At 50.7% G+C, this 13,170-nt stretch overlaps 1 protein-coding gene across 4 annotated transcripts; it reads left to right on the top strand.

The window, feature by feature from the left end:
- Positions 1 to 3,534: 3,534 nt before the first annotated feature.
- Positions 3,535 to 12,540, top strand: LOC142004371 (uncharacterized). Of its 4 annotated transcripts, none has more exons than XM_074981987.1 (3): positions 3,535 to 3,567; positions 5,384 to 5,584; positions 11,098 to 12,540. In XM_074981987.1, exons 2-3 carry the CDS (start codon positions 5,446 to 5,448, stop codon positions 12,324 to 12,326), a joined length of 1,368 nt encoding a protein of 455 aa, XP_074838088.1. In that variant the 5' UTR covers positions 3,535 to 3,567; positions 5,384 to 5,445; the 3' UTR covers positions 12,327 to 12,540. The 4 variants fall into 4 exon arrangements, with proteins under 4 accessions (XP_074838088.1, XP_074838090.1, XP_074838091.1 ...); XM_074981989.1 differs by having other exon boundaries at positions 11,101 to 12,540; XM_074981990.1 differs by having other exon boundaries at positions 3,559 to 3,567; positions 5,384 to 5,478; positions 11,101 to 12,540.
- Positions 12,541 to 13,170: the final 630 nt, after the last annotated feature.

The raw sequence follows: 13,170 nt of genomic DNA on the forward strand, positions 1-13,170 counted from the left end.
TTTTGCTGTAGGATAGCTACATTTAAGTCTGCTACTGTGTGGCCCGGGAGATTGAAGGTGCCAGAGGGCTTCTTGTTCTCGAAGAGGGACAGTCAACTGTTGAAGGGTTTTTTTTCTCTTCTCTGGGCAGCTGGTGATAGAACTGAAGGGAAGGAAATCTTCTGCTCTTGCAGGATGATGGAAATATTGATGCGGCTTCTCTCCATTTCTACTACAGCTGAGGATAAGAACAGACACTTTTGGCCTAAGATCGGGATCTCAATGGAAGCACAGAGGCTATGAATACACTACAGGGCTCTGTTGACAGAAGTCACCATCAGGAGAGTTTGCCTGACGAAACCTCTGTCAATAAATCGGAAGAGAACTCCACTGTCAATAGAGAGGCCGGACTTCCTGGCTGCTCTCTCGGCAAAACAGGTGCCCCTTGCTGTGGCTGCTGTCTGTGGAAAGAGGCCAGTGGGGGTGTTTACACAGCTGTTTTGTTGACAGAAATCTATTGGCAGCAGTGTTATGCCTCAAAGCTTTGAGGCAGAAGACAGTCGGCAGAAATGCTGGGCTTTGTTGACACACTGTCAACAAAACCCATTTTGGCTGTGGCCACACTTGGCCAAAACTTCAAAATGGCCACGCTAATTGCCAAATCAAATACAACTAATGAGGCATGGAAACAAATATTCAGCATCTCATTAGCATGCTGCTGTCTGGGGCACTTCAAAAGTGCCACGTTTCACTTGCATGCAGCTCAGCTACAGGGAGAGTCCTTTTTGAAAGGACCCTGCAGATTTTGAAATCCCCTTATTCCTATCAATCCTATCAGCTGCTACCCCGGGTGTATTCCAGTGCAGACCAGCTGCCTTTCTGGAGTGCATTTGGGTCCAAAACTCACGGTTGCAGTTAGGCCCGGGATATGCAGGGGAGTCAGGGTGGATGATCTAATTGACCATGACGTCTGCAAATCTCTGCAAGCTGCCCCTCGGCACTGAGCCGCCTCTGGCGTTCCCCTGTGCAGCCGGCTTGAGCCCTGGAACTAACACGGAGCGAGTGCAGGGGGGCTGACCCGGGGGAGCAGCTCAGCCATGCAAAGGGGCTGCCAGGGGCAGGACATGAGCCCTGCAGGGTACAGGTGGGTGTGGTAGTGACATCACAAGGGCCTTTGCAGAACCTCAGCTGATTGGTCAAAGGAGGTGATGACCTTACAGAGAGTCCATGGTAACGGCCAGGTGGGACAGGCTGCTGGGCGGGGGGCATCTCAGAGACCCCCAGGGCTTTGCTGCAGGGAGTCTGCTCCTTCAGCTCTGCCCTGGCAGCTGGAGAGAGACTTTAGGGTGAGGAACATGAGCACGAGGAGGAGCCTCTGTGTCCCATTCTCCTCTCCCACCAGTAACTGCACTGGACACAGATGGCCCTGTGGGGAAGGTGAGAGCCTGATCTAGCTGGTGTTAGGCAAAGAGAAGACAGGTGAAACACTAGGTTATGGTTCTGACCTCCCCAGGAGAACTGAACAGTGAATGACTCAGGGGCCTCCTTCCAGCTCCCTTGGCCCAGAGTTGTAAAGCACAACCGTCTGTGAGCCACTAACGCCCCTTTCCCTGGAGAGGCGCTAACAGGCCATTTACCAGAGAAAACTCTCTTAGGCTGTGTCTGCATTACCTCCCTACTTCGAAGGGAGGATGCTAAATAGGGTGTTGGGAATTTATTAATGAAGAGCTGCTCTGCATAGGCAGCACTTTATTAAGCAAATTCCACCCCCCCACTCCCCGACTCTCACATTGGAACTTTGAAGTGTTAATGAGCAGCACTTCATTAATAAACTCCCAACACCCTGTTTACCATCCTTCCTTTGAAGTAGGGAGGCCGTGTAGACAAGCCCTTAAAATATGAGTTAACTGTGTATGAAAAAGAAATGCATCCTACTGACTGCATTGGCTCCATGCTGAGGTAAATTTTGTTAACGTGAATTTGTTGTGCAGATACTACGTTAGTAACAGAGAGGGAGCCGTGCTAGGCTATGTACTATCAAAACAAAAAAAGCAGTCAAGTAGCACTTTAAAGACTAACAAAATAGTTTATTAGGTGAGCTTTTGTGGGACAGACCCACTTCTTCAGACCAGAGCCAGACCAGAACAGACTCAAGAGTTAAGGCACAGAGAACCAAAAACAGTAACAGAGAGGGAGCTGTGCTAGTTTATACACTATCAAAACAAAAAAGCAGTCAAGTAGCACTTTAAAGACTAGCAAAATAATTTATTAGGGGAGAGAAGTGGGTCTGTCCCACGAAAGCTCACCTATTAGAGTATTTTGCTCGTCTTTAAAGTGCTACTTGACTGCTTTTTTGTTTTGCTGGAACTGAAAACAGTAATCAAGGAGAAGAAATCAGAAAAAAAATGATCAAGGTGAGCAATTTGGAGTAGAGGGGTAAAAGAGGGGGGAAGGTCAAGAATTAGGTTAAGCCAAGTATGCAACGAGCCCCTATAGTGACTCAGAAAGTTCCCATCACGATTTAAACCATGTGTTAACATGCCGAATTTGCTGCTACCCTTTGTTTAGGTGTATGAAGTGTTTCGGAGAGCTAGCAGCACCAGTGAGAGGCAAGAACAAGATTCTGAAATGCAGTGTCTACACATAGGGAGCCTATTTCAAAACAGAGCTGTTGGATGCACTGTTGCTTATTTCAAAATAGGCTCTATTCCCTGTTTTAACAGCCCCCCCATTATGAAATCGCTCCTCTTACTTGTACAGTGAAGTTTACCAATTTTGAAATAAGCCAATCACTATTCCTGTATGAGCTCAAAATAGTGGTTGCATTGTGCGGGGGCTGGGACAGTTATTTTGAAATAGCTTTGCTGTGTAGAATTGCTCTATGGCTATGGGTACGTTGGAAGCATCTGTCGACAGAGATTTCTGTCTGAAGAAATTTTCCGACAAAAGGTGCGTCGACAGAGAGCGCCCACGCACACAAGCGGCTGGGGAGAGCTGCGGCCGTGGGGGTGCGTGTGGGGGCGCTGGGGGAGAACGAGACGGCGGGAGCTGAAGGGGGGCTGGGGGCAGAGAGAGGAAGAGGCGCAGGACCCCGCGGGAGCCGCGCTCCCAGGATCGGGCCCTCCCCTCTCTGCACCCCGTCCCGGCCGGGCCCTGCGGAGCCGGGAGCAGCGCCCGACACGGCGGCGCTAGGACCCTACGGCCGCGGCTGGGAGAACGGCCGGTCCCTGTGTCCCGCCCTCAGGACGGGCCGGCCGCGCAGCGGGCTCCGCTCCCGGCCCCGCCCACAGACTGAGGCCGGAACGGGGGGCACTAGGACCCCGCAGGGCCCGGCCCGCTGTGCGCAGGCAGCCCTGGGCCGGAGGAGATCCACCGTCTCATTTCTCCGGCCCCTCGGCATTCCCCATCCGGATCCTTCTAGCCAATCACTGTCCTGTTCCCTGCTCAGTCCCCGCCCACCCCTGCTCTGACTGGGCCCTTTCACGGCCTGTCACGACCCGTCTGCCCCTCCCGATAGGAGGGTAGCTGCCGGTACTGCGCATGCTCTGTCCGCCCTGAGGCGCTGCTGCTGCTGCTCCGGGGCCGCTGGTGAGGCGAGTTGGGGGGGGGGGTCTGAGGCGGCCGAACTGACCGCGGGGGCTTGGGGGCGGGCACCCCGGGGCGGGAGGTGGCCCTGCCCCCCCCCCCAGTCCCCGCCGGGCCCTTTGCCCTCCACCCCCCCCCCGCCGCAGCTCTGGGCCAGCCCCAGCCCCGCACAGGCGCGAAGCCGCCCCCGCCCCCGGGCCCGGCTCTGCTGCTGCTGCTGCTGCTCGCGGGGCTGCCCGGCCGCTTGGTGCGCGGAGGGGCTCGTGCGCGAACCTCTGCGCCCCCCCGCGCTCGCCATTGACCCCGCGCTCGCGAGCCCTCGCTCCCCTCCTCCTGCTCCGTGTTGCGGGCTCGTCCCCGGGGCAAGGCACGAGCGGGGCGGAGGTGAAACACCCCCGTCGCAGGGCCCTGAATCGCCGAGATTTCAGCCTTCGGTCCCTGCGGTGTGAATGCGGGTGCGGCGCACGCCAGCGTGGCGAAGGGCTGAGAGCTGCCTGGCTCCCGCTGCGCGTCTGCTCGTGGAGGGAAACCCCTGGGTCCCCACGGGCTCTTTAGTCTGTGGGTCTCGCTCTGTGCTGCGAATCAATGGAGGAGGACCGGGGGCTGTATTAGACGCCTACATGCATCTTCACAGCTGAATATGCGGCTTGTTTGTCGAAAATCCTGAGCGCACAGAACCGAATCCCATTGTTGCAGGCACAGGGGCGTTGAAACACAAGCTGTGCACTGAGGGAAACGAACATGGATTTGGGACCTGACTTGTGTTTATGGCAAATGAAATTTAATGTGGCTAAGTGTAAGGTAATGCACGTAGGAAAAATAACCCCAGCTGCGCTTACAATACGATGGGGGCTAATTTAGCTATAACTAATCAGGAAAGAGATCTTGGAGTTATCATGGATAGTTCCTTAAAAACACCCACGCAGTATGCAGAGGCTGTCAAAAAGGCAAATGGGATGTTAGGTATTATTAAAAAAAAGGGATAGAAAATAAGACAAGGAGTATGTTACTGCCCGTGTATAAATCTATGGTACGCCCACATCCTGAATACTGTGTACAGATGTGGTCTCCTCTCCTAAAAAAAAAAAAAAAAAGATATCCTGAGATTGGAAAAGGTTCAGAAAAGGGCAAATAAAATGATTCGGGGCTTGGAACAGGGCCTGTATGAGGAGAGGTTGAAAAGATTGGGACTTTTCAGTTTAGAGAAGAGGAGACTGAGGGGGGACATGATAGAGGTATATAAAATTATGACAGGTGTGGAGAGGGTGAATAAGGAGAAGTTAGTTACTTGTCCTCATAATACAAGAACTAGAGGACGCCAAATGAAATTAATGGGCAGAAGGTTTAAAACTAATAAAAGTTTTTCTTCACTCAGCGCATAGTTAACCTGTGGAACTTCTTGCCACAGGAGACTGCGAAGGCTAGAACTAAACAGAATTTAAGAAAGAGCTGGATAAATTCATGGAGGTTAAGTCCATAAAAGGCTGTTAGCCAAGGGCAGGAATGGTGTCCCTGGCCCCTGATTGTCAGAGGCTGGAGACAGATGGCAGGAGACAAATCGCTTGATCATTGTCTTCGGTCCACCCCCTCTGGGGCACCTGGCACTGGCCACTGTTGGCAGACAGACTACTGGGCTGGATGGACCTTTGGTCTGATGCAGTGTGACCATTCTTAAGTTCTTAAGTAATAGACTCAAGCATTTGCCCAAAATGTTAGTCTAGAACGTCTGTCAACAGGGAACGAGTCTGGGGAGATTGGGGTTGTGGGAAGGATTAAAAGCCCCTTCTGAAATGTCTCTAATTGCCCTTCTCCCCGCCAGGCTGCAGAACACCCAGGTCCTGCTCCAGATCAGCCCCTGCCCGGAAGAGACGGAGAGAGGAAATGGCTGTGGCAGAGCCGGTGACCTTCGAGGAGGTGGCTGTGTGTTTCTCGGAGGAGGAGTGGGTGCTGCTGGACCCGGGGCAGAGAGCCCTTCACAGGGATGTGATGCGGGAGATTCATGAGACCATGCGCTGGCTGGGTGAGGATCCCTGTCCCCTGGGGTGTTGGAGGCTGTGTGGGTCAGGGTCTGAAGCAGCCAGCCAAGGACTCACCTCCCTGCTCAACCTCCTCTGCCTCCTGCTGGTTCGAGTAGCGCATCCGAGCCGGGTGAGCCGGGCCCCCTGCCAGGAGCTCTGTGGGCAGAGCCCTTGGGGAGCCTGAGCTCTGCTACAGCCTTTCCCTGCAAGTTCCATGTAGCAGCTGCAGCCTGAGCCCTGTGCTTTTTCTTCCAGTCTCACTGACCCTTCAGCCCCAGCCAGAGGGTGGGGGCAGGGCTGATTCTCTCCTCAGGGGGAAGGGTTCTGATAAAGGAGCGTGGACTCAGCTCTTGATTATTCAACCTAATAACAGTAGCAAGGCTCCATCATGGAGCATGGCCCATTGATGACCACTGGCCAGCGTCCCCCGTCCTGGCCGATCTTTTCCAGTTCTCACCTGGTGTCTCCCGTGTGCGTAGTGTCGGCCTTCAGGTCTCTGCGCCAGGTGTTTCTGGGGTGCCCTCTTTTCCTTTTTCCTTGTGGGTTCCAACTTAAGGCTTGTCTTGTGCTGTTGGTGTTCAGGCTTCTAAGGGTATGTCCAATCCATCGCCATCTTTTCTTCCTGATTTCTTCTTTGGCAGGAAGATGGTGCGTTTCTTGCCCCAGGTCTTAGTTGTTGATAGTGTCCGGCCAATGGATTTGGAAGATTTTACAGAGGCAGTTATTGATCAATGTCTGGATTTTTTTTGACAGTCATCTTTGTTCTCCCAGTTTCTGCTCCATACAGTAGGGTTGATTTCACACTGGAGTTGAATAGCCTGATCTTAGTCTGAATTCTGATCTGCGTAGAATTCCAGATGTTTTTCATGAGGCAGAGAAAAGCGGTTCTTGCTTTCCCAGTCCTCACTGTAACATCAGCACAGATGCCCCACCACTTTACTGCTGCTGCTGCCCAGGTATATGTAGACCTCATCCTCTTCCACCACCCTGCTGCCAAATATGCTGATGTTGGTTTTCAAGATCGTAGTTTTTCCCCTGTGGATATACAAGCCAACTGGAGCTGAGATGTCAGCAAACTCTGAGGTCTTCTCTTGTGTCGGTCAGTGACTGTGCCAGATCATTGGCAAGGTCCAGGTCGTCCAGCTGGGTCCATGCTGCCCACTGGCTCCCATTTCTTTTCCCTGCTGTTGGTCGTCTTCATGACCCAGTCTATCATCAGGAGGAGGGGGAATGGTGAACACAAGCAGCGGTGTCGGACTCCAGTCTTCACTTTGAAGCTGCCTGTGAACAATCCCCCACGGTAAACTTTGCAGGTCACTGCTTCATAAGAGCTCTTAATGAGGATGACTGACTTGGTTGGTACACCGTAATGCCAGAGCAGCTGCCAGAGGGTTTCCCTGTGTATGCTGTCGAAGGCTTTCTTGTAGTCAATGGAGTTGATGTAAAATGTTGAATTCCAGTCTATGGATAGCTCCGGTATGATTTGTAATGTTGCTATTTGGTCAATGCACGATCTAGTCTGGCGAATGCCAGCTTGCTGGTCTCTCATCTCTGAGTCCACTGTGTCTTTCGTTCTCTCCAGGATGATTCTGGTGAAGATCTTTTCTGGAACTCTGGCTACATCTTGACTATTGTTACGATTTTGGGATACAAATGTATCCCGAAATAGGACCTCCACTGCTACTCACCATGCTCGAAATAGCATGGCTATTTCAAGCACGGTATTCCCTTTCTGCTGCTCCTTGTCAGGGCCTGATGAAATGCATCCTAGAATATTCAAGGAGCTGATGGAGGAGGTATCTGAGCCTTTAGCTATCATCTCTGGAAAATCATGGGAGACAGGAAAGATTCCAGAAGACTGGAAAAGGGCAAATATAGTGCCCATCTATAAAAAGGGGAATAAAAACAACACAGGAAACTACAGACCGGTCAGTTTAACTTCTGTGCCAGGAACGATAATGGAACGAGAAATTAAAGAAATCCTCTGCAAGCATTTGGAAGGTGGTAAGGTGATAGGGAACAGCCAGCATGGATTTGTAAAGAACAAATCATGTCAAACCAATCTGATAGCTTTCTTTGATTGGATAACGAGCCTTGTAGGTAAGGAAGAAGCAGTGGATGTGGTATACCGAGATTTTAGGAAGGCATTTGATATGCTCTCACATGATATGCTTTATCAATAAACTAGGGAAATACAACTTAAATGGTACTACTGTAAGGTGGGTGCAAAACTGGCTGGATAACTGCACTCAGAGTAGTTATTAATGGTTCTCAATCCTGCTGGAAAGGTATAACAAGTGGGGTTCTGCAGGGATCTGTTTTCGGACCGGTTCACTTCAATATCTTCATCAACGATTTAGATATTGGCATAGAAAGCTTGCTTATTAAGTTTGCAGATGATACCAAGCTGGGAGGGGTTGCAACTGCTTTGGAGGATAGGGTCAAAATGATCTGGACAAATTGAAGAAATGGTCTGAGGAAAACAGGATGAAGTTTAATAAGGATAAATGCAAAGTGCTCCACTTGGGAAAAAACAATCAATTTCACACATACAGAATGGGAAGTGACTGTCCAGGAAGGAGTATGGCAGAAAGGGATCTAGGGGTTATAGTGGACCACAAGCTAAATATGAGTGTTGCAAAAAAAGCAAATATGATTCTGGGACGCATTAACAGGTGTGTTGTGAACAAGATACGTGAAGTCATTCTTTCGCTCTACTCTGTGCTGGTTAGGCCTCAGTTGGAATATTGTGTCCAGTTCTGGGCGCTACATTTCAAGAAAGATGTGGAGAAATTGGAAAGGGTCCAGAAAAAAGCAACAAGAATGATCAAAGGTTTAGAGAACATGATCTATGAAGAAAGGCTGAAAGAATTGGGCTTGTTTAGTTTGGAAAAGAGAAGATTGAGGGGGACATGATAGCGGTTTTCAGGTATCTAAATTTCGGATGTCATGAGGAGGGAGAAAACTTGTTCTTCTTGGGCTCTGAGGCTAGAACAAGAAGCAACGGGCTTAAACTGCAGCAAGGGAGGTTTAGGTTGGACATTAGGAAAAAGTTCCCAACTGTCAGGGTGGTCAAACACTGGAATAAATTGCCCAGGGAGGTTGTGGAATTTCCATCTCTGGAGATAGTTAAGAACAGGTTAGATAAATGTCTGTCCGGGATGGTCTAGACCTTACTTGGTCCCACCATGAGGGCAGGGGGTTGGGCTCGATGACCTCTCGAGGTCCCTTCCAGTCCTAGTATTCTATGAGTTTAGGAAACCTGAAAATAGCCGCTTATTTCGAACTTTGGTGCCATTTCAAAAAGTAGCCTGACAGAGGTGTGATTCCTCTACAGTTCTCGGAGCTGTGTAAGCCACCTTCCTGTGGGATCTCCCTTCCAATTTGTTGGTATGTCCCAGGGCTCTGCAACCCAAATAGCGAGAAGAGCCATTTTTCAAATTTGGTTACGAAAGCAATACTCCAAGAGCCGCAATGCACATGAATACGAGACAGACCTTAAATGTCAAACTATACTTTTGTCATCCCTGTTTTAAGAGCAGCGCGCACAATGATTTGTAATGCGATACGTGTTTACTGCAGGGAGTTCACAAAAGTCTTACGTATTCTGTTTCCTCACACTCGACACATGGAAGAGAGGGGCAGAGGGGCCCAGTTCCTGTCCCTGGGGGGTAGGGGCTCCTCGGGGCCAAAAGGAGGGAGGAAAGTTTGCTGAAAACTTGCCTGCTATGGTGGGGCAGGGTGGTGGGCTGGGGAGGGGACTGGGACACTGTTACTTAGCTGCAGCAGTCTGGGTCAGTTCTGCAGCTGGGGAGGCCACCTGAGCTACGCTGAGCCAGCCCTTGGGAGTGGGAGGCGCAGCCCAGCTGTAAGAGCTGCCAAACTCATCTGCGTTCAGCACAGGTGGGAAGTGGAGACAGCAGAGTTGCACGTGGTCCCCTTGCACCAGGCTGTCATGTTCTCCTGAAAGCTCTGTGGCCAGGCCTTGCCCAGGAGGTGCTTGTCACCCGCAGAAGAGGCAGGTAGAGGGGCCAGCAGTGGCTGCACAGTCTCCTGTGAGAGCCCCAGCAGTACCAATTCCCCCTGCATCCCTCCACACCCATTCCGCCTTCCCCTCCCCTCTGAGCCTCCGGATCTGCCCCCTCTCCTGGCACACTGCCCCATTGTTGACCTGCACACGCCAGGCAGTGGGAGGGAGACAACTGGGGCTGCCCAGTGCTGTGGCAGAGGCAGGTGGGTGGGGGCGGGAGGGCACAGAACCCACCTCTAGTGTCCCCTTCTGGGGCCAGACTGCTCTCTCCTGGGGCCCAAACGGAGCCATAGCAGCTCCAGACTCTGACTCCTCTGTGTCTCCCTGCCCTGCCGCTGCTGAAACAAGAGAACTAAATTCATTCGGTTTAATGGCTGGATCCCACCCGCTGCCCTGCTGGCCATTAAACCAACTGATCTGGTTCTGTTGCTTCAGTGGCAGCAGGGCAGGGAGCCACAGAGGAGTCAACATCCGGAGCCGCAAATGACCCCTTAGAGAGCCACACGCGGTTGCAGAGCTGCAGGTTGCTGAGCCCTGCTATAGCCTCGTCTTCCCAGATCTTCTCAAACGGGAGACAGCATCTCTGCCATGGTATCGATGTTTGCTTTGAGGGCTTCTGCAGGAGCGTCACCTTGGCCTGCAGCTTTACTGGTTTTTGCTTTCGAGATGATCTTCCTCTCTAGTCAGTTTGCCGGGGTCTGTTGGAAGATCAATTTCTGCTGGGGCCAATCACCTCTTTATAGCTGGTGTTCTCCACTCCCGTTCTGGCATTGGAGTCTTCCATCACGATGTTCACTTCCACGTCCTACAGCTTGTCAAGCACATCTTGCAATCTATCCGAGAAGTCATCTTTTGCTTTTACACTGCTATGTAGCACTGCATAATGTTCATCGTGACCTTTTTAGTTCTGAATGAGGCTGCTGTTATTCTTGGTCCGTGGGCTCCCCATCCAATCAATGTTTCCTGCACTTCCTTTGATAACGTAAGTGCCACGTCTTCTGTGTGTGGGTCGTTGTCAGGCCCTGAATACAGTGTGATCTCTCCTCTTGGCAGCCTTAGTTGTCCTGACTGTAGCCATCTGGTCTGAACTGAGCTCATGCACTGCGAGCTTATAACATCGCATTTTGCAGCCACTTGCACTGTCTTTCCTGTTTCATACGTTGTTCTGATGATCAGGAATTTCCTGGTTGGTAAAAGGGTGCTTGGTGTTGTAGCTTGCGTCCAGCTTTCATTGTAGCACATCACACGCCTTCAACACGAGGGCCCTTTTTCTCCCAGGAGTGGAATCAACTGGATAGTCATTGATGTTTCAGTAGCTGAGATTGTTTTATGGGGTGGGGGTGCTACTCTTATGCCCAACACCCCTCCTTTCTCATCCGGGCTTGGGACCAGCCATGGCAGAGATTTACTGAGCAGATATTTGGTGTGTTTCCCCTGTCTGAGTTTTCCGTTCAGCTCAGTACAGAGAATGTTTCTCTGTCCCAGCAGGTGAGAGGACGGTGAGTGAGAACAATGAGAAGAATATTCAGCCAGTGGCTCCACATGGAATGTTACTGGGAAGATATGAAGCGTGGGTTTCTCAGAGCCCAGAGCAAGGGCAGACCTGTGAGACTCAGCACAGCCCAGAAAGGCAGCAGAGAAACCATGCAGGGGAGGGACAGAGTACAGCCAGTCACAGGAGCAGAGGGGTGAAAAGAGACAGACAAACTGTTCAACAGAAAATCCCCCATCAACAAGCGCCCTACCCTTGCAATGAGTGTGGGAAAATCTTCCAACGGAGACAGGCCCTCATTTTACACCAGAGAATCCACACAGGAGAGAAGCCCTTCAAATGTGGTGACTGTGGAAAATGCTTCAGTCGGTCCTCAACTTTTATTGATCATAAGAGAACTCACACAGGAGAGAAACCTTTCAGTTGCTCTGATTGTGGGAAAAGCTTCAGACAAAGCTCAGGCCTTGTAACACATAGGAGAATCCATACAGGAGAGAAGCCCTTTAAATGCTCTGACTGTGGGAAAACCTTCCATCAGAACTCAACTCTTATTGATCATCAGAGAACCCACACTGGGGAGAGACCCTTCAGCTGCTCTGAGTGTGGGGAAAGCTTCAGTTGGCTCTCATCTCTTAATTGCCATCGTACAACCCACACGGGACAGAAACCCCACAACTGCTCTGACTGTGGGAAAAGCTTCAGTGTGGGCTCACACCTTGTTACGCACAGGAGAATCCACACAGGAGAGAAACCCTTCCATTGCTCTAACTGTGGGAAAAGTTTTAGACACAGCTCGGGCCTTGTTAGACATAGAAGAATCCACACAGGAGAGAAACCCTTCAACTGCTCTGACTGTGGGAAGAGCTTCAGATACAGCTCAGGCCTTGTTACACACAGGAGAATCCACACAGGGGAGAAACCGTTCAACTGCTCTGCCTGTGGGAAAAGCTTCCGAGAGAGCTCAGGTCTTGTTAGACATCGGAGAACCCACACGGGAGAGAAACTTTCAACTCCTCTGTCGCCAAACCTTCAGTCAAAGCGCAAACATCAGGGAATAGCGAAGAATCAGCATAAGGGAGAAACCCTGTCACCTGAGTTCCCTTTAAGCTGTGTGGCCATGTGTCCATACAGCAGCCTGTTGAATGCTGTGGAAGTACTTAGGGCTGTGGTGGGGAGAGATACCTCTACCCCCTGGTCTCAGCCCCAGCCTAGCATACCATAGCCAGGGAAGAATTGATTATCCCATGGCTCCAGCCCCAGGGCTGCCATGGCAGCAAGAGGTGTCTCTGCTCCCCCCACAGCAGCACCTGAGCTGGGAGGGAGCATAATTATCACTTTCCTAGAACAAAAAGCAGTCAAGTAGCACTTTAAAGACTAGCAAAATGATTTATTAGGTGATGAGCTTTCGTAGGACAGACCCACTTCTTCAGACCAGAGCCAGACCAGAACAGACTCAATATTTAAGGCACAGAGAACCAAAAACAGTAATCAAGGAAGACAGATCAGAAAAAAATGATCAAGGTGAGCAAATCAGAGTTGCGGGGGCGAGGGAAGGTCAAGAATTAGATTAAGCCAACCCCACCCCTCTGCTCTCTGGTTTGCTCACCTTGATTCTTTTTTTTCTGATTTGTCCTCCTTGATTACTGTTTTTGGTTCTCTTTGCCTTAAATATTGTCTGTTCTAGTATGGCTATATAGGGTCTGAAGAAGTGGGTCTGTCCTACAATAGCTCACCTAATAAATTATTTTGCTAGTCTTTAAAGTGCTACTTGACTGCTTTTTGTTTTGATAGTATATAGACTAGCCCAGCTCCCTCTGTCGTAGAACACTGACCCGGTGGACTTCAGTTCTGTTCCCTGGAACTGGACTCTAAGGGCTGGTAGCTGCTGTTAACAGGAAAGTATCTGAGTCATAGAAACTCAGCAGCTTCCATCCAAGTGTGAAAAAGATCCTAATACCGTAGGGAAGGAAAGGAGAGAAGCATGCTAGAAATTGTAAAAGTAGTACAGGTTGAACCTCTCTGGTTCAGCACTCTTCAGCGTTTCCCACGTTTCCTTCTCTTACGCC

This window comes from Carettochelys insculpta, chromosome 31 (assembly GCF_033958435.1).
Source record: "Carettochelys insculpta isolate YL-2023 chromosome 31, ASM3395843v1, whole genome shotgun sequence".
Classification (NCBI taxonomy): domain Eukaryota; kingdom Metazoa; phylum Chordata; order Testudines; family Carettochelyidae; genus Carettochelys; species Carettochelys insculpta.